Source organism: Microtus oregoni, unplaced genomic scaffold, assembly GCF_018167655.1.
Source record: "Microtus oregoni isolate MIOR12 unplaced genomic scaffold, Mior012 000041F_ref0000270, whole genome shotgun sequence".
NCBI classification, from domain to species: domain Eukaryota; kingdom Metazoa; phylum Chordata; class Mammalia; order Rodentia; family Cricetidae; genus Microtus; species Microtus oregoni.
The window spans coordinates 17,076,155-17,097,076 of NW_024543208.1; the positions used below are offsets into that span (position 1 = coordinate 17,076,155).

Here is a 20,922-nt window from a genome sequence, read left to right on the forward strand (position 1 = left end):
CAACAGAGCTAAGGACCTTGCTTGAACATATTTACAAATTGAAAATTCCCCACAAAAACTGTTCAGTGACTGCAATGAACATGTTAAGTGCACTCAGACGTCATTTTAACAGCCGTGCGATTCTGGTGAAATGTCTCTACTAAAGCTGGGCTCTAATCAGAAGTGGTGTGTTCACTGACTGACGCTTCTCCTTTTCTTCTTTCTTTCTCCATTGTTACAGCAATCCAAAGAATTTATCCTATGTCTCAGAGATAAATCAGTGTTACTAGTCTAGACCAGCTTTTATTGTTTGTTTCTCTGCGGGATTCGTCATCCTGTTTCCCTGGCAACAGCAACTGGAAAACCCTTTGGAAAAGCAATTCCAAGTTCTGTAACAGAACTGACATGAAACCTCCCTGCGCGTCGGAGGTTTCAATTCTGGGGCGCGCGTCTCGCAGCAGCTTCCCTCCGCACTGGGACCCAGCAGGCCAGCCTGCCTGGACAGTAATCCCAGAGGCACCTGAGCCTCCGCTGTACGGCAGAGTCCATGCCAAGATGGCCGCGCCCACAAACCATCTCCGCAAGGCGCCGCCATCGAAGCTGCAGGACCCTCTGAAGCGGCGCTCGGGGTGGCCGCCACGTCGGCCTCTGACTCCAACCAGGTCCTGACAAAGCCTGGGGCGGTGGGCCGGAGGAGCGCGTCAAGGCCGGGCGTCCGAGGGAGATGGCTGCCCCCGAGCCCGCGGACAGCGATGCGGTGAGGGCCGTAGGATTTGGGGGCGGTTTGGCGGTCAGTAATTGGAGGGTGGCTGGAGTCTGGAGACAAGATTTGAGATTTGTGACGTCGATATTAGATAGTCTTTTGGAATGCCGGTGTTCTGAGAGATCTACGTATTAGGGTATTATGGGCATATGGAGTGTAAGGTATACTGCTATGATACCCGTGGTGTTAGCGACCTTAGTCGAGGACTGCTGTAATTTTAAGGAATCACCGTTCTCACGGATCCGCCTAGACAGTGAGGCTTGGGGGCAGGGAACGTCTGTAACTGTCACTGACAGCGATTGAGTCTGGGTCTAGAAAGCTGGCAAGATCAGAAATGAGGGCTTTGTGATGTACCTGAGATGCGCCCTTATAGGGCTTCCTATAAGGATTAGAATTTAGACTGAATGGGAACAGTCGTGATAAGCAGCTGGGTATTACAGGCTGTGGACTGTCAGAGGGGCAGTGTTGGGTTTTTCGGAATATGTGAACACCAGAGGATGGGGCCTTGGGGTCAGGGGTGGTGGTATTTCCAGGAGTCCGATCAGCAGTCAGTGTCTTTCAGAGTTGGTGTTCTGTGTGCCGTGATGGGTAGTGGGATCCTGGAAGCTAATGGGACGAGAGTTGGTGTAATATGAGGTGTTTTATATTGAAGTGGTTATGGGGATGGTAGATTGTTAGTGACGGGGTTCTTGGTAGGAATTATTAATAATTATTAAAAGTCCTTTATGATTTTATGACTAGAATCCTGAGGTCAAGAGCTTGTGAGGTTGCTGGTCTTAAAGACAAGGCTCTGTGAGGTCACTGACTGGAGTTCAATGGAGGGTATCTATTGTTTTGTGAAGAATGGCGGTTGGGAACCTCTATGGAGGGGATGTATGTGAAGGTTAGTGACTGAGGAATCTTTGGGTGTCAATGATTGGAAAACTGTAGAACAGACTGTAAGATGTGCACCTATTTTAAGCCAGAGAATGTTTTAAGTAGCAACACATAGAGCCAGCCTGTCTTTTAATGTCTGAAATTCTAGAAACAGGAAAGAGACCACAAGATTGCAAATATGAATGTAAGATAGTTTCCAGGCAATAGTGTCTTTTATAGGTACTATATATAATAGTAGCAGGCAACAGTGCCTTTGATGAAGAAAATAGGAGAGGACAATATGGTAGATGAGGAGTGTGATGTTTGCAAGTTAATCTTTAGAAGAAATAATAGTTGATTTGAATACAAATTATGACAGGTTGTGGCTAATGCATGGATCCAAGGAATGTTCAAAAGAAAGAATGCCAATTGCTCAGGCCTCAAGATAGAAACTAGGTTCTTGTTATACGAAGGAGGAGGAGGAAGAAGAAAAAGGAAGTAGTAGTAGTAGAAGAAGAAGAAAGAGAAGGAGAAGAAAGATCATTAATGTGTGGGAACACACACATGCACACACACATGCAAGAAAAGTAGAAAAACATGAAATCAGTGTTAGAAGGTATTATATCATGTAAGATCATATTGGCTAGTGTTGGATTTAGATTTTATTCTAATTTCAATGAGAAATCACTGAATTTAAGTCATAAAGTGATTTGGTTTGAACCAAAAAGATCATCATGCCTGCTTTATGGAAGATAAACTACAAGGCTATATAGTTAGAAGGTCAGAAGTTTATTGCAGTAATCAAAGGCAAGAGAGTATGGTGACAATTTGGAATTACACTGGAAGAATTAACATTCAGAGTACATCTAGATGTGTGGCAATAGGATGTATTGGTGAATTAATATGGACAATGGAATTGAGATCTAGATTTTTTGGTCTAGGAACTGGTGTGTAGAATTTTTGTATATGTCAGCAGATGTCCCAATATAACCCAGTCCCTAGCAAAGTTCTCAAGCACTGAGTCTCTTTGGGACTTTCTAACACGTTTCATATGTGTTCAATTGTTCATATGTTCATGTGTTCATATGTGTTCAAAGTCCTCAAGCACTGAGTCTCTTTGGGACTTTCTAACACATTTCATATGTGTTCAAATGTTCATATGTTCATGTGTTCAAAGTCCTCAAGCACCGAGTCTCTTTGGGACTTTCCAACACGTTTCATATGTGTTCAAATGTTCATATGTGTTTATATGTGTTCATATGTGTTCAAAGTCCTCAAGCACTGAGTCTCTTTGGGACTTTCTAACACGTTTCATATGTGTTCAATTGTTCATATGTTCATGTGTTCATATGTGTTCAAAGTCCTCAAGCACTGAGTCTCTTTGGGACTTTCTAACACATTTCATATGTGTTCAAATGTTCATATGTTCATGTGTTCAAAGTCCTCAAGCACCGAGTCTCTTTGGGACTTTCCAACACGTTTCATATGTGTTCAAATGTTCATATGTGTTTATATGTGTTCATATGTGTTCAAAGTCCTCAAGCACTGAGTCTCTTTGGGACTTTCCAACATATTTCATATGTGTTCAAATGTTCATATGTGTTCATATGTGTTCAAAGTCCTCAAGCACTGAGTCTCTTTGGGACTTTCTAACACATTTCATATGTGTTCAATTGTTCATATGTTCATATGTGTTCAAAGTCCTCAAGCACTGAGTCTCTTTGGGACTTTCCAACACGTTTCATATGTGTTCAAATGTTCATGTGTTCATATGTGTTCAAAGTCCTCAAGCACTGAGTCTCTTTGGGACTTTCCAACACGTTTCATATGTGTTCAAATGTTCATATGTGTTTATATGTGTTCATATGTGTTCAAAGTCCTCAAGCACTGAGTCTCTTTGGGACTTTCCAACATATTTCATATGTGTTCAAATGTTCATATGTTCATATGTGTTCAAAGTCCTCAAGCACTGAGTCTCTTTGGGACTTTCCAACATATTTCATATGTATTCAAATGTTCATATGTGTTCAAATGTTCATGTGTTCATATGTGTTTATATGTGTTCATATGTGTTCAAAGTCCTCAAGCACTGAGTCTCTTTGGGACTTTATAACACATTTCATATGTGTTGCCAAAACTCGTTTCTGGAAAAAAGCGTGTTCTCTGTGACTCTACTTGGAAAAGACTCTTGGATTCTTGGATTCTGTGTTTTCATCCAGAATTCATCCCTTAATGATTTGCTTTGTGTCCTTTAGCTATAATCAACCATGGCTGTGACTATAATTACATGATGAATCTTGTCATCTTCCTATTGAATCACTGAGCCATAAACACTCTGTAAACACTCGAGATAGTGAAACTGGATAAGAAATTAAAGGTAGGCTCTTCTTGCTATCACTGTAAGGAATCAGGATCCTTGGGAGATGGGTGGACAGTCAATGAGAGATAAGATCAGGGTTTCAGCGATGGCCACTGTAAAAGAGTTCTGTTGGTGTTAGTGATTGGAGATTAATCAGAGTAGACATTTCAGGACTTATTGGAGATTGAGATCAGTGTATATTGTGGAACCCCATGATAGAGGAATCCACTGAGCAAGTGCCTGGGAGAATCTGCTGATGTTTGGTAATGGAGTTGTTGGCATCAGTCATTCTAGAATTAATTAAGTGGTTAGGAGATTGTGAGGGCAGTGGCACTTAGTGTCAGGGGTTATTAAGAGTGCAGACAGGAAGCCTGTGAGGTCGAGATTAGTGACATATCAGTATTGCTAGTCTGTGAGGGTGAGGGATTATCTTTAAATGTACATAGTGATCAATAGTGGATAGTTGAGGCAAAACCAAATTCTGTTGTTCAGATCACTCCTGAACGTGGAGAATTAACAAATTATGGGCTGAATAGGAGTACAGTAGAAATCAGTAACATTCATAGATGTGTTTATGGCTTTTACTCAGAAAGAATGGAAGCAACTGGAACCTACACAGAGAAACTTATCAATGGGTAAGAACAATTCCCCATCACTTGGAATGTGTTCACTGCAGTTCCTTCTGCCTCAGATCTCAATGGGTAAGGACAATTCCCCATCACTTGGAATGTGTTCACTGCAATCCCTTCTGCCTCAAGTCTTCGATGGGTTTTATTATTGTTGGTGGTAGTGGTAGTGGTTGTAGTCTGCCTACAACCACTCATTTGTTCCTAGCTTCCCAGACCCGAAATAGTCACAAAGAAACTATATTAATTGAAATACTGCTTAACCTATTAGCTCAGGCTTCTTATTAACTAATTCTTACATCTTAAATTAACCCATTCCTATTATTTTGTATTTTACCGTGAGGCTTGTGGTTTACCAGTAAGGTTCTGGGGCATCAGTCTCCTTCAGCAGCTACATGACTTTACCTATTCTCTCTCTCTCTCTACATCTCTGTTCAGATTTTCCACCTGGCTTTACTCTGTTAAGCCATTAGCCAAAAGTGGTTTCTTTATGGCAGTAAAACATATTCATAGCATACAGAGGGGAACCCCACATCACCTCCCCTTTTCTGTTTAATTGAAAAGGAAAGTTTTAACTTTAATATATCAAGATTACATACAACAAAACAGTTTTAGTCCATTTACATTTGGCAAATTAAGGAAAATGCTCTATCATCTATCCTATCTTCGTGAGTCTAAAGTTTCATTTCTAATCTATCTTTTATAATTATAACTATCTTTCTTCAACTCTATCAAAGATTCCAAAAGACTATACTATTACCTAAGTAAACAGGGGGTGCATCACAAGCAACTTCCAAAACTCTAGAATTTATAGAGACGTGTCACTGTCTGGACAGTCACCAAAAGTTCTTCTGTAATACTGGAGTATCCATCTTGAGCCCACAGGCCCATAGTATCTGGCAAACTCTTTCATGAAGCAGGAAATTTCAAAGTCGTTCTGCCTATATTGGCATTTTATCTGTGACTTTCTTCTGTGTCCTGCAGAACGTCTGGCAGACTCTTCCATGAAGCAGGAACCCTGAAGGACTGTTCTCACCTTCTTTAGACAATTTTAGCAGTTATTTTTCTATGGATCCTACATGTCCAGCATACCATCAAGCAGTCCAGGCAAGAGCAGTTTCTTGTCCAAATGGCTAGCCTTGTCACATTGAAGGCAAATTCCATAATGGGTTTCTTCAAGGCCCACCAACCTCTCTGAAGTAATTGGTGCTGCCAGAAGCAGACATGTCTCACTGTCAAGAAAAGTCTTAAGTTCTTAAAACATTTTAAATGCCATATTCTGTATGTCTTTGAAAGATTTGAAGGGTACTTATTCAGCTGAAATATATATATCTCTTTACATCTAGAAAACCTAACTAACATGACTACAAGTTTGACTATTATAAATTACTATCTATTAATCTGTATTTCTTAACTATACATTACATTTTTAAATGAACTGCACAAACACAATACCTTAAACAAGAGCAAATAATATAACAAAATTGACCTAAAATTTTTATCAATAGACCAAGACCAATACAAAATATTCATCTCCATGTCATATTCCCTTTTAAATGAAAACAAACATTTATAAACAATATTTGGGAATTTGAGTGTAGTTCTCTCTAAACTGCTTCCTGCTTTTTGTTGGGCATAGTATTTTTGGGGGTTCATGGAGACCCTTCGGGGGGGGGGAATCTTGGACCATCAAACCACATTAGTCTGGAAGGAATCCACAGGTTCTCATCCTCTGTGGAAACAAAAGCAGAACCTCTTTTCCAAAGCAACATATCCTTAGACTCAAATTTTGAAGTCAAAATACCTTTAAGATATATATGTTGGTTTGGCTTGGCAGCCCCCAGAATCAAATATCTCTCTGTAGTAAAAAAAAAAAATCAAAGAAAACACAATAATTTGCATAATCTAGACTCTCTGTGTATATTCCATCTTTACATGCCTTGTTTTTCTTTACTCTTTTAATCTATGACTACCTGTACTCTTTTATATTACTTTTACTGTCTCTTTAAAGTCTTTTTTTTGTAAAGCTATTATTTCTTCTTATAACTGTCTGTACTCTCTTTCTTTTCTCTCCCAAGCCTATTTTAAACATATTTTAAACACACTATGACCCATTCAGAGGTTTGTTTCTGTCTGAATCTGTCTTTATTGTATAGCTGTAATCATTTTCTTACCAGGAGTGCTTTTAAAATGGTGAGCAACTTGGTTGTAGTGGCCCTGGATGCTGGCTCGCCTTTCTCAACCTTTCAATATGGTGGAGGTACCTTTACTGCCAACTCTAGGACCACCAGGTGGGAGCCGTGACCACCACCTCAACTCTGGGAAGCTGTTGGCCCATGCTGCCACCAAGTAACTCGCAGCCTGCTGCCCACAAACCCCAGTCAAGTTTCTTAGCCTCCTGAGAGAGTCAGAGTTGTTACTGCAACTAGCACAATCCAGGAAGCCTTCTTAAAGAGCCGTGCAGGTTTTGTTGCTACTGATGACTCAGGAAGCCTTCTCTTAAAAGAATCATGCCTCTGCTTGCTTCTAGCAAACAGAGTCCACCCGAGAAAATGCTGCTACCAAAAAAGCTGTGCTTAACTCTGCTTTTTTTTGTGTCTAGAATTTCTTCCTAAGATCTCTCAGGTTTTATGTGGATGTAGTCAGCCCCATGTTGGTTATTATGTTGTAGGTGGAGACTGCTCATTCATTCCTAGCTGCCCAGACCGGAAATAACCACACAGAAATTATATTAATTAAAATACTGATTGGTCTGTTCGCTCAGGCTTCTTATTAACTAATTCTTACATCTTAAATTAGCCCATTCCTATTATTTTACCACCAGGCTCATGGTTTACTGGTAAGGTTCTGGGATGTCTGTCTCCTTTGGTAGCAACATGGCCTCTCCTTGATTCTGCTCTCTCTCTCTCTCTCTCTCTCTCTCTCTCTCTCTCTCTCTCTCTCTCCCCATCTCTGAATTTTCCACCTGGCTTTACTCTGTTAAGCCTTTGGCCTTAAATAAAGCAGCTTCTTTATTAATCAATGGCAATAAAACATAATCACAGCATACAGAAGGGAATCCCACACCAGGTGATAGTGGTGGTGAGTCAAGGAGTTTCAATCCCTTTTTGGTACTAGGAAGAACACTTGGTGACATTGCCTTCAAAAGGGAAGACCTATACTCAGTTGAAGCACACAGATATCCCTATTGTGAAACATTAGAAGTCATATATGTTTATTAGTCTTGAAAGGTCCTAAAGTACAAGCACCAGGGCTTGATTTCTGAAATGAGATGGTTGGTCCTACACTCAGTTTCTACCTTTTCTTATGAGCAGAAAATCAAGATCCCAAACAAGGCATGATCTCTAAGTTGGAAAAAGAAGAAGAGCCATCACTGGGAGAGGCGAAAACAACCAGCCCACATAGTGTGAGCAAAATAGCACAACCCAAGAAATCAGGAGCCAATGAAAGTAAGTTTTTAGTTTCTTGGTGCTAAGTTTGGAATTCTTCAAAGAATAACTTGTAAATTTTTATTAGGGCTGGGGAGACGGCTCAACATAGAGAGTGCTTCTTCACTGTGCAAGGACCTAGATTAAAACCCCAATTTGAAAAAAAAAACTTTTTTCTTAAAAGTCCCAGATTTTCTTCTCTTAAGCAGGAAATAGGAGAAAAAGAATTCAAATTACAAATATTTTTTACTTGGAGATTCTAATATCTCCTATTTCTGTGAACTTGTCCACATGAGAGGCTCATGACAAACTCTTGTTTTTTTGGAGAAGAAAAAAATGGGTGAGTAGAACCACTTAATTCCTAAACCCACTGCGTGGATGTGGTAGCTATCCATTTCAGGTAGAATGGTCAGAGCAAGCCCCGTGGTTCAGTGGGGGAGGCATGCCACTGGGAAGGCCAGGGACAGGACCGTCACTTTCTGGCTGATTCCCTTCACTTAGCTCCTAGCCCTGTCCATGTGCCCATTGCTTAGCTGTCAGAAGACTCCACCTGGGCTCTCAACCTCATTCCTGTTTACCATATTTAGAAAAGAGTCCTCTTCTGCCCTCTACCCACGTACCAATTCCCTAATGTATGACATTTTCTCCTGATGAATTTGGACATTCTTAGGTTCTTCTGCATCTCGGAATGATGCCCCTGCTCCTAATGGTTTTTTTTCCTTCCTTTCACTACAGAGCTTCCTCTACCCGTGTTCCATAAGACATCATCACGTCCATTTGTCCCTAATCCCTGTGATGACTTGAATGAGTTGTTCCCCATTGTCTTGGGCTTTTGAATGCTTGGTTCCCAGTTGGTGGCACTGTTTGGGGAGGCTTAGGAGGTGTGAACTGTTTCCTGCTCCATGCCTGTCCCTTGCTTCCATATCTCCCTGCCATGACATACTCTTATCTGTGATAGCAATAGGAAAGTAGTTAATATGATTAATATAGCCAACCTGCTTACCCTCTAATGCACATGTTAATAACTTTGATTAACCTTAAATTATTGCCCTTTCTTTAATGAGCAAGTTTACTCACCAGCTTCCCTGTCTTCGCCGATGGTTCCTTCAGGTCCCAGCTTCCCTGTCTTTGCCGATGGTTCCTTCCGGTTCTGCCTCTTTATGTTCTGTTCCTCTGTTACCCACTTTCCAACAGGCACCCATTATGTAAATACAAGCTCATTTTCTACGTTGGCATCTTCTAAGGCCTCTGTCATACCTTCTTATTGAAACTGCTTGTGGGGAAGTCTTTCCTTAGGAGTCAGATATGGAGTTTCATCCGCATTAGTTAGAGGCTCCTTTCACCTTCCCTGTTTTTGTCCTCTAATTTTAACCTTTTGTTTCATGATCCTCTTATCAGGTCCCATTTGTTTTCTCTTACTTGTCACTATCATTACACAAATTAGGCTTATCTTATCCCTGAGTTCAGTTCTCAGGAGGATTCAATGAGTCTAGTTTTTAAATCATCTTATATGTTACCGATAAACATTACATATTTCTGGTATAGTGAGCTCTATGCCTAAGTTTCTGAAGTTACATTTGATTTCTCTTAAAATTAATGTTCTGTTGCTTTCTCAAATTAAGAGAATGATTTTCCCAGGTGGTAGTAGTGCATACCTTTTTTTTTTTTTTTTTTTTTTTTTTTTTGGTTTTTCGAGACAGGGTTTCTCTGTGGTTTTGGAGCCTGTCCTGGAACTAGCTCTTGTAGACCAGGCTGGTCTCGAACTCACAGAGATCCGCCTGCCTCTGCCTCCCGAGTGCTGGGATTAAAGGCGTGCGCCACCACCGCCCGGCCAGTGCATACCTTTAATTTCAGTACTTAGGAGCAGAGGCAGGCAGATCTATATGAGAATAAGGCCGTCTGTAAAGTGAGGTCCAGGTCACCCAGGGCTACACAGAGAAACCTTGTCTTGAAAAACCAAAATAAAAAGGAAAGAGAAAAGAAAAGAAGGAAGGAATAAGGAAGAAAGAAGGGAAGGGAAGGAGAAAGAAGGAGAGAAAGAAAGGGAAGGAAGGAGGGAGGGAGGGAAGGAAGGAAAAGAAACTGTTCTCAGCCTTAATGAATTATTCTATCATACTGAAATCTGTCCAGGTTTGATCTTATTACATACCACAACTCTAACTTGCATTCTCTTCATATGAATTTTTTCTTTTCGTGCTTTCTTTCTTTTGGGGGAGTGGATATCAGTGTGGTCACTCAATACAGCACTGTAAGAGTGTGCTTTGGGCCTGGAGAGATGGCTCCATTTGTGAAGTGTGAGCCACACAAGCAGAAACACTGGAGTTCATGTAAAAAGCTGCTCCTGGCAGTGCACACCTGTAATCCAGCACCAAGGAGGTGGGATTCGCTGGTCAGCATGTCTAGCCAATTGGTGAACTGAGTTCAGTGAGAGACCTTGCTGCAAATAAATAAATAAATAAATAAATAAATAAAGTGAAGAAAATAATCCAGGAATTGCATGATATCAAACTGGCTTCCACACGCATGGGCATACATATCTGTGTACACATATACAAGTGAACATGTATACACACAGGCAGTTTGTTTTAATGTTACATGTCAAGTGGATAGGTGTAAGTCTTGATCACTTTCTTTCAAGAAGGAAGTTTGTCCCTGTCTTCCCCATCATCACTGGGTATCAGAAGACTTGGCTTGGCATGGTGCCTGGAAGATTCTGTTTATCTTCTTATCCCAGGATGCTGAACCTCTTAAGCGTCCCTGGATGAAAAACAGCCATCATACAACTTCTCTGGGCTCCCTACTACATCTGACTCCTTCCAAACCTGCCTCTGCCTCCGTCTCTGTCTGCCTCTCTGTCTCTTCAGATGGGTCTCTATTATGTAGCCCTGCTGGCCTGGAACTCACAGAGATCCACTGCCTCTGTCTCATGAGTGATGGGATTTAAGATGTGTGTCACATACCCCACCAGAAAACAAATCTCTTAAATGCCCTCCATAAAAATGAGAATTTCAGCCTTTGTTCCAGATACCATATTTTCTCCATGTAAAATCCCTTTATCACTCTTACATGTTTTTCTCTTTAAATGTTTAAAATTCTTATTTCTGATGGTTTCCCTACTCCATTTCTATGTAGAGAATCAGTGTGTGGGGAAGCCTTGTGCAGAAGGCAAGTAGTCTTAGGGAAGAGGAACAATGTTTTAAGATTTCTGTAAATGTAATTGTGAAATATGCAGGAGGAAGATGTGAGCAAGTACTGAGACCTATATACATACACTTAATATATCTGATGATTTGGCAGTTAGAATGACAGGAACTAGAGGGATGTACTTGAAAGTAAACTTGAAAAACAGGTGGGTGTGCACTGTAAACCCAAATGGCATAAAGTATTTCCCAAGCTAATTACTAGGAATCTCATGGCCTTATAAAGGCATCAGGGAACTGAGAGGAACTATGGAGCTTTTGTTTAGTAAGATGTCCTTGCTCCATTGCTCAAGGATGGGAGCAGTGGACATCCTCTCCTGCTTAGTGTCTCGGTCATCTATTAGTTCCTTGGGTCTCCTTGGCAGACATATTCTCTATTTTAGTTTATTTTAGCTGGCCTTAGTAAATAGAGGGATTTATTGAAGAGACTTGGGTATATCTCTCATAACTTAAAGGCAGAGACTTTAGCCAGACTCCACCAGGAGCAAGAATTGGCAACTTGGAGGTCACAGGAATTGAAATTATACACACTGTATTCTTGAGGACAAATAGTCCTACATTTCTACTTCTTTCTGTGTGTGTATGCTTCATTCTTTGTGTTGAAAGCTCTTTATTACATAGGAGAATCGTGCCTTTCACAGTACTTGGATCATGTCATCTTAATCACAAGGGAGAGACTGGTAATGTCTTGCTATGTAGCCCAGGCTGATCCCAAACTTATGAAAACCCTTCTGTTTCAATCTCCCAAGTACTGGGATCAACAGGCACATGCCACCTTACTTGGCATAATCACGAAGTCTTTTAACTTGATGCATTCCTTGTTCAGATCTCCTTATGTCTATTCGCCTTCCACCCCAATCTTCAAGATTCTCTTTCTAAGCAGCCAAAGCTTTCCCTAACGTCTACTCTTAGTTTTCTTTCCCCTGACATTCCTACAGCTCTCTCCCCTCAGGCGAATAAAGACAGTCATCCTAAATGAGTTATTTCACATGGGCACATTAGGCTGGAACAAGTATCTAACCCCAACCAGGGCATCTCTTTATGAATCTTATAAAGAACTTCAGTGGGAGCGTAAAACCTTACAAGAATGTCTTATTAAATTCTCTTTTAGAAGTCCAACAAGATGATGATCACATAGAGGAAAAGCAGAAATCTCGAGGCAAGCTCACTGAGGAAGCTACACTCAAGAAGAAAAATTCAACTAGTAAGAAAAGCAGCGCATGTGCTTTGTTGGAGAAAAAAAAAGTCAGTACAAAACATGTTCCTTCAAAAAAAAAGCTTCCGAAATCTGATTCACATGGAAAGAGCTTAAAGCAGAATTTAGATTTACCAGATCAGATTAAAAACACCACAAAAAAGAAACCGGATACAGCTAAAGAACACACGAAATCATTCAGCCACACCATAGCTGATACAACAAAAGATAAAATTCCAGCCAGAGAGAAATGTGAGAAAATCCTCAACAAAAAGTCACCTGGTAAAGGTGACAGAAATCACACTGGCAAGAGATGTGAGAAAGTGTGCCATCATAGCTCGTCTCACAGTAAAGAAGACAAGATCCAGACTGGAGAGAGACAGAAATCATCTAGCCATAGTTCACCTACCAAGTCTGAGAAAGCTCCAGCTTCTGGGAAGCCTTATAAATGCAATCACTGTGGGAAGGTCCTCAGCCATAAACAAGGACTCATTGACCATCAAAGAACTCATACCGGGGAGAAACCATATGAATGTAATGAGTGTGGGATAGCTTTTAGCCAGAAGTCCCACCTGGTTGTACATCAGAGAACTCACACTGGAGAAAAACCGTATGAATGTGTTCAGTGTGGCAAAGCTCATGGTCATAAACATGCCCTCACTGACCATCTAAGAGTTCATACTGGAGAAAAGCCCTACGAATGTAACCAATGCGGAAAAACCTTTAGACACAGCTCCAACCTTATGCAGCATGTAAGGTCGCACACAGGTGAGAAGCCTTATGAGTGTAAGGAATGTGGCAAATCCTTTAGATATAATTCATCTCTTACTGAGCATGTGAGAACACACACAGGTGAAATACCATATGAATGTAATGAATGTGGCAAAGCTTTTAAGTATAGCTCATCCCTGACTAAACACATGCGAATCCATACTGGCGAGAGACCATTTGAATGTAAGGAGTGTGGGAAAGCTTTTAGCAAAAAGTCCCACCTGGTTATACATCAGAGAACTCATACAAAGGAGAAACCTTATAAATGTGACGAGTGTGGGAAGGCCTTTGGACATAGTTCATCCCTTACTTACCATCTGCGAACTCATACAGGCGATTGCCCCTTTGAATGTAATCAGTGTGGTAAAGCCTTTAAGCAAATTGAAGGCCTTACTCAACACCAGAGAGTTCACACTGGTGAGAAACCCTATGGATGTCCCGAGTGCGGAAAAGCCTTTAGTCAAAAGTCACATCTCATCGTGCACCAGAGAACTCACACAGGTGAGAAGCCCTTTGAATGCTATGAGTGTGGGAAAGCATTCAGTGCAAAATCCCAGCTTGTTATACATCAGCGATCCCACACGGGAGAGAAACCCTATGAATGTGATGAGTGTGGGAAAGCCTTTAAACAGAACGCTTCTCTTACCAAACATATGAAAAGTCACTCAGAAGAGCAATCTAATGAGGAAAATTAGTTTAGGAAATCTGACGACTGACTAGTTTGGTCTCGTTCAATGTTAAAAGATGGTCTCAACTTGATGTAGGTTAGAAAATCTTTTTTAAGGACATTATTCCTTGCTATACATGAGAGAATTTGAATATGGATCTTTACATAATAGCAATGGATTAATAATAAAATTTAAACTTGATCCTAAACCTATACAGAAAATACTGTATTTTTACACTTATTATAAATTATCTCCATATTAGAGCAAAATATGAATCTTAAAAAATGTGAATAAGATTTGGGGAGATAACTTAATCAGTAAAATTATTCCTGAGCAAGTATGAGGACCTGAATTCCACCCTTAGGATCCTGTGCTTGCAATCTCAGAACTGGGAAAGTTGAGACCGGAGAGTCCCTGAAACTACCTGACCAGACAGACTAGCCAAATTTGCAAGCCATATGTCACAGGGAGGAAATCTGCTTTAAAACAAGATACAGTTATCCTGAGGAAAATACATTTGACATTTGGCCTGCACATACGCACTCACACATATGACCACAAACACAAAATTATGAAAATATTAGTAACAAATGACCAGTAAAATATGCCAAGAATTCATGAGCTATTAGGCTGTTGTGTACTGAAGTACCACAATTAGTGTTTCATCTGTGTTTATGCTTTTGCATACTTACTGCCTTGTGTAAAATAAAAGTGTGGTTATCCCTTCTGGTATGATCTAGCTTTCTTTGCTAATGTCTATGTCGGCTCTGAATCAGTAGAAAACTTACTAGGTTTTTTTTTGAAGTAGCATCTCACTGTGTAGTCCTAGCTAGCCTATAACTTGCTATGTAGACCAAACTGGCTTCAAACTAACAGAGATGTGCTTGTCTCTGCCTCCCAAGTGCTGGGATTAAAGGCTTGAATAGAAAATTTTGTGGGGTTTTGTCTAGATGTTGTTAATGAGAGGTTAAGGAAAAGCTGGAAAATGCCAGTAGAGAATGATGCTCAAGTTATGTTGTTAAGCACATACAGTGGATACAGTATATTCTCACTGTGGACAAAGAGGGTGTGTTTGCCTGTCTTTTCCTGCCTCTTTGTGTACAAATGTAATTATACTCATATATTTGTATATGAATAGACTTGTTTTTTTAATCTAGAAGAAACTTTAGTGGTTACCATTGAACACAGAAGTACAGGATTGAGGTCTGACATTTTTATCGTGTACATGTGTTATATTCAAATATATATTAAAATACTTTTATATGCACAAATTAACACAGTTAAAAAATACAGCTCAGTCCATTCCACAATGTTGTTTGACAAAGTAACATAAGGTTTCTATGCTCATTTATGAACAGTGAATTTGTGGTATATGCCACTAAACCTTGATATTGAATTCACACAAAGATTGTCCTTTTGAACACAGGTTTTGTTAACATAACGATTCACAACTGTAACAGTATTTTACTTCCCTTGTTTGCTGCTAAACCGAAGAATAATTCTGGGTACAGATGAACGAATGTGGCATTTTGAACCATCATTCCATTTTATTCCATATTCAGAGTGTTCATTAACAAATGTCTTAGTCAAGGATTTCAGCTGTATTGCAACAAATGTCTCCATACCTTGTTCTTGCCCACTGAGCAGATATTGTTGATGGATCACTCACTCTGCTTCTCTCAGAGTCTGTTTCAGAATGTCAAGCATGCATTCCAGAAGGTTCTGCCTGTCAGTTTGACTTTGTTCAAGAGACCTGTCTGCCATTTCATGCTTTACTAGCTGGTATTTACTGCTGTGACATGTTTACACCATGACTAAAAGCAACTTGTTGAGAAAGGGATTTATTTCATCTTGCAGCTTCTAGTCCGTTCTCTATGGAAGCCAGGGCAGGAACTGAAGGCAGAGGCCATGGAGGAGTACTGCTCGCTGGCACGCTTCTCATAGCTTGCTCAGCCTGTACTTTTGTACAGTCGAGGGCTGCACCTACCACAGCGAACTGGGCACTGTCTCATGCACCGTCAATCAAGGAAAAGCAGCACAGCTTTTCTCATGGGCATTTTCTCAACTGATGTTTCCGCACACACTCACAATCTTAGCTGATTCAAGAAGATCACAACTTTGAAGCAAGCTTACCAAATACAGGCCCCCTCTTGCTCCTTTCTCCCCCAAGAAAACATTTGGTTTTGTGTTACCTTTTATATTTTCACAGCATAGTCACTAACGCCTGTCTCAAAAGAGCCATGGCCCAGTCACTAGAACTTTTCTAGTTTGATTCGGTTCTCAGTAAATGTTTTATGTGCATCATGGTCTAGCATAATAATAATTCCTAAACAAAAAGGGATCAGATGCTCTCTGCACAGGCTTCATTCTTGTTCCCGCCTTCCTGACTTCATTTCCGAGAACAATAAAGTATAAATATAGACAAAGCAAAGTGTGTGTGTGCGCATGTACGTGTTTGTGTTGGAAGATTACCTTATGGTTATTGGGCTCCACTCCTGGGTGAAGAAGTGCAGTGTGAGGTCTACTTGCACCGGTTAATTCCTCACCAGATGGAAGTCTGGCACTGTGCACAGAGCTAGAAAGAGCTTCATCTTTTAGGGTAAAACAGTTGTCAGTTATGGATCTGTTTACCTTTCATGCCTTTTGAAGAACCTGTAATAGTGCCATACTTAAGATAATCAGAAGTTTAGGGATATCTGAACAGTTATCTCTGTTAAGGAGATGTTAGTACTTAAAATTATATGTAGTAAAACTTATCATTGGTGAATGAAAAAAACTGTCTAAAAGAACTAGATGTCAGGACTGAGGGGTGTCTCAGGAGGCATTGGGATAAAATGAGGATCTGAGTCTCGATCCCCAGTAGCTACATAAAGGCCAGACAGGCTGGCACTGTCTATAAACACGTGTTGAGACTGTGAGTGGATCCAGGGGCATACTGTCTGCTGTCTCCACGTTCAGTGAGAGACCCTGTCTCAAAAACAGAAAGTTGAGAGCAAGAGGAAGACAGTTGACATTACCCTCTGGCCTGCACTAACCTATGCATGGGCAAGTACATCTTCACACAGAGAGAGAGGGGGGGGGGGGGGGGGGGGGGGAGGGAGGGAGGGAGGGGATGATGTGAGCAGTGAAAAAAATAGAGCCTAAACCAAAAATATACAAACTTTAGTCCTCGGGGTTTCCTGAAGTAGGACACCGACTTTTTAAATGCAAAATCTTGAATCCCACCACAGATTAATTTAAATTCTAAAACTTATGTTTTCATTTTCCTCACATCCAAGACCAAGAGGGGAAGGGCATTTACATCCTGTTCATGAGCCTAATGCGTCTGCGTTACAGGCTGGAGCACTTCTCTTGAGAAATGAAACTGAAGCTCCCTAGACACTGTCATCCAGAAGCATCCCTGATTGAAGGTCAAACTACAGCTCCCATTCATTTTCATTTTGTACGTGCACCAAATTCAGCTCCTAATCAGAGAATCCCAAATTCTGCTTCCCCACAGCTGTCAGAATTCTTTGCCTAGCTGCAGACATGAGCTGATGCATGTGACAGTTGTGATTGTTGTGTAACAGTTTTCTTCATGGTCTAAAGGTTTCTTTATGGTCTAAAGATCTGACTCAGGGAGTCCTGAAGAAGACCTCTTTAAAGCTTAGAATGCAGTACAGGAGGCTCAGTGCATAATGACACTGGTTTCTCTTCCAGAGGACCTACGTTTGATTCCAAGAACTCACGTGACAATTTTACAACTGCAAATCCTGTTCCAGGATTTCAATGGCCTCCACTGTTCTCACCCTGGTGCACAGAAATATATGCAGACAAAAGACCCACTGTTGGATCACACTGAGGACCCTGAGTTAGCATTTGCATTAATTAAACAAAATTAACCTTGGATCAGGAGGCTGAGTTAGCAACTAGCTGACAGAATCTATAGAGCATCAGAGGGCATCTGGAGAGATAGAGAGAAACTCCAGAAGAAGTGGGGAGGGATTTTGAGAGGCCTGGATTTTTGTTGTTGTTTTGGTGGAGCAGATGGGTGTGATTTTTTTGGAGACACCAACAAGGAGAGAATGTTAATTAGTTGCTCCTCCATCTCTCTGTGCTACAAGGTTTTTACCCCAGACTTTGAGTCTCAAGTCTTATTTATAAATAGGACAATAGAAATTTAGCTAAAGCTACCTTAAGCAGCAGCAGCAGCAGCAGCAGCAGCAGCAGCAGCAGCAGCAGCAGCAGCAGCAGCAGAATTCCCGCCATGCTGTGGCCTGAGCAGTCAAGCCAGTGCCACAGAAGCAGACCAGTAACTTTGGAGTCACAATTGCTGTCTGAAATAGTAGTAGATTAAGGCACAGTCTCTGTGCAGAAGATAAAACAACCCACACATATAAAAGTAGATTTTAAAAAAGATTCGGGGTATAACAACTCTCAAGTCTCAGAAAATCCCTGAAATCAGATCTACAAGTTCCCACAAGGTTATGGAAGCAGTAATGACTGCTGAGTGACCAAACTCTCTGACCTGTTGGTGCTTGCAAGTCAAGCTCCAGGGATCTGTGAGCCCATCCTGTGCTAGGCTTTCACTGTGCTGCTGCCTTCAAATCACCTAAGCTCTTATAAGTTACCTCTTACCATACACCTGTAAGAACCCCTAAGAAACCCATGGGCTTCCCAGCTGGACGCCAGTGGGAAGTGACCTTGAGGTGTCATTGGTTATTTTAGATGTGAGTAGAAAAGTGTCAGCAGCCATCTGTATTCATCCCTCAAGGTCTGCATCGACACAAATGACAGTTAAATTTCAACATGGCTTTGGAGAACACATTCAAATCACTGCACAGAGACTTGTTCACTGGCCTTGTGTCAGAATCCTAGGAGCCTATTTTGTATTTTTTTATTTTATTTTAACATGTGTGTCCCAGGAAATTGTGAGTTTGAGGCTAGCCTGTGCTACATAATGAGGTCTTCTATCAAGATGACATGAAAAACAAAAAAATAACCAGCAGCAACAATAAACATGGATCATGGGAAAAAGAGAGTGAGTTAGACCACCAAGATTTGAGGGAGAAAAGTGAAGGAGGACCAGGGAACCTAGGGCCCAGTTGGAGAGAACTGACCCCTTTAAGAAGGGCTGCTCCTTACTCCCAGCAATTCCCCTCTTGGTGAGATTCCATCTCCCCCATTACCCACCCCCTCTGGATTCCAGCACCCCTTGCCCATGCCCAGAAGATTTCAACTGTTACTAACAGGTAAAAAAGCCAATCAGGAGAAGATATCACTGGCAGGACTAATCAGGGAGAGAGGAATCTTTCTCTGGAGTGTATGCTCTGATAAAAAATTCTCAACACCTCTTAAAAGAGTTGCAAGGTTTTGCAGCTAAAGCTGACTCAGAAATTTGGTTGCATTGGGGGAGGAGATGTTATGCCTTTTTTCCACAGGAAAAAAAAAGCTTCAAAATTATTCAAAACATGCCTTCAAAATTAATAAAGATCAGATTTGATCAGGGAAAACCTCCTAAAACTCTTGGCTACCAACATAAAGAAACAAAGAAAACTCAGGACAGGTGACATTTGTGCTGGGCCTCTACTCTGGTCACAGCTCTAAGAAGAACACATCAAACATCACATTAGCAGAATGGAAAAGAAAGATCAGAGCAAAATAAAATAGAATAGACAAAACGTATGTTGAAGAAATAAAAAGTTCACTTTTTGAGACACGAAACTTGTAAAGCAGTAAATAGGCTACGAAATGAGAGTCGACCACATTCGAAAGGGACTGCTTTACACTAGTGCCAGCCCAGGAGTTAGACATGTAAGAAATACAGGAAATTCTAGAGACAGAAAACCCATCAGCATTGAATTAGAAAGAAAGAAAATCCGAAACTGGTCAATGGCAAAGAAGGAGACTAAATAGCCAAAACCTTGAACAAAGAACAAACCTAGGACCCAAGAGTCTCACTGGTGAATTGTAGCACACTATACCTGTGTTCTGCTGTGCTATGTTCTACGTGTGCTATGGTACCATGCCTGCAGCACACTGCCTGTACCACAGGAATGGATGTTTCGTGAGCTGGGCAAGGGGCTGGAGATCGAAACACACAGACACACAGAGACAGAGACATGGGTCATCCTTGACTTCCTCAAGAATGCCAGTTTTATTGTGTTCCAGGGCAGCATTCCCTCACCAGTGACCACGCTCTCCGGATCCTTCAGCTTCAAGCCACCAGAAACCACTCCCCTGTCTCGTGCTCAGAGCAGCTGCAAACACAGGAAAACAAGATGTTTACTCCAGCACAGGAAATTCAGGGTCCACAGTCCCCAACAGTGAATTCTACCAAACAAAGAAGAATTTCTAAAAATCATTTTAAACTCTTCAACAAATTAGAAGAGAAATTACTTCCAAATTCATTGCAGAAATAAATATCACTGATACCAAGTAGAGACATAAAAACAAGGGAAAGCATTGGGGGCTGACAAAGGGATTCAGAAGATGACATGCTTCCACATGGTGGAAGGGGGGACTCGACTTGCATGGATCATCCTCTGACCTTCATAGGCATGTCTTAGCATATTCGCCAGCCCACATACTGTTCACATGTACACATCACATTATATGGGGATGGAGCAGGATGATACTAGTAAGGATTTAGTGTGGGAATAAATCCAAGATATAAAAACGAAAAAATATTACACAAATGTCAGGGAATTCATAAAAAAGACACAATGGTTTCTAGCTATGGAAATGGGAAGAATATTGTTAATGAGCTAAAAATGTTGACAGAAAGGTAGGCAACCTACTAGAGGTGGGAGATTTTACTTTTCTCCATGATGAATTTAAAGTAATTCAAGCTGAAGTAGAAGAGTCTGGTGGAGAAAGAATTTAACTAGAGGGATACATTGTGAGAGAATGCAAATGAGATGTGTGGGCTCGAAAAATAGGGGGTTAATGATGTGGAAAAATATATAAAGATATCACAATGCATGGATTTTTTGAGAGAGAGATAGAGATGAGAGAGAGAAAAACAGAGAGAGAGAGAGAGAGAGAGAGAGAGAGAGAGAGAGAAACAGAGAGTGCAAACAGGTAGAAAATGCACCTG

At 40.9% G+C, this 20,922-nt stretch overlaps 1 protein-coding gene across 3 annotated transcripts; it reads left to right on the forward strand.

The window, feature by feature from the left end:
- The first annotated feature begins 423 nt into the window (after positions 1–423).
- Zfp37 (ZFP37 zinc finger protein) lies at positions 424–16,258 on the forward strand. 3 transcript variants are annotated; one of them, XM_041632560.1, is made up of 4 exons: positions 424–736; positions 4,546–4,657; positions 7,897–8,031; positions 12,322–16,258. In XM_041632560.1, exons 1-4 carry the CDS (start codon positions 704–706, stop codon positions 13,869–13,871), a joined length of 1,830 nt encoding a protein of 609 aa, XP_041488494.1. In that variant the 5' UTR covers positions 424–703; the 3' UTR covers positions 13,872–16,258. The 3 variants fall into 3 exon arrangements, with proteins under 3 accessions (XP_041488494.1, XP_041488495.1, XP_041488496.1); XM_041632561.1 differs by having other exon boundaries at positions 4,546–4,591; XM_041632562.1 differs by lacking the exon at positions 424–736 and adding an exon at positions 3,911–3,974.
- Positions 16,259–20,922: the final 4,664 nt, after the last annotated feature.

Excerpts from the sequence above, each read along its gene's own strand:
- Zfp37 (XM_041632560.1), top strand. The coding sequence starts at position 704 with ATGGCTGCCCCCGAGCCCGCGGACAGCGATGCG. Across the intron at positions 737-4,545 it reads AGCCCGCGGACAGCGATGCG|AAAGAATGGAAGCAACTGGA; the intron begins GTGAGGGCCGTA and ends GCTTTTACTCAG. Across the intron at positions 8,032-12,321 it reads GAAATCAGGAGCCAATGAAA|AAGTCCAACAAGATGATGAT; the intron begins GTAAGTTTTTAG and ends ATTCTCTTTTAG.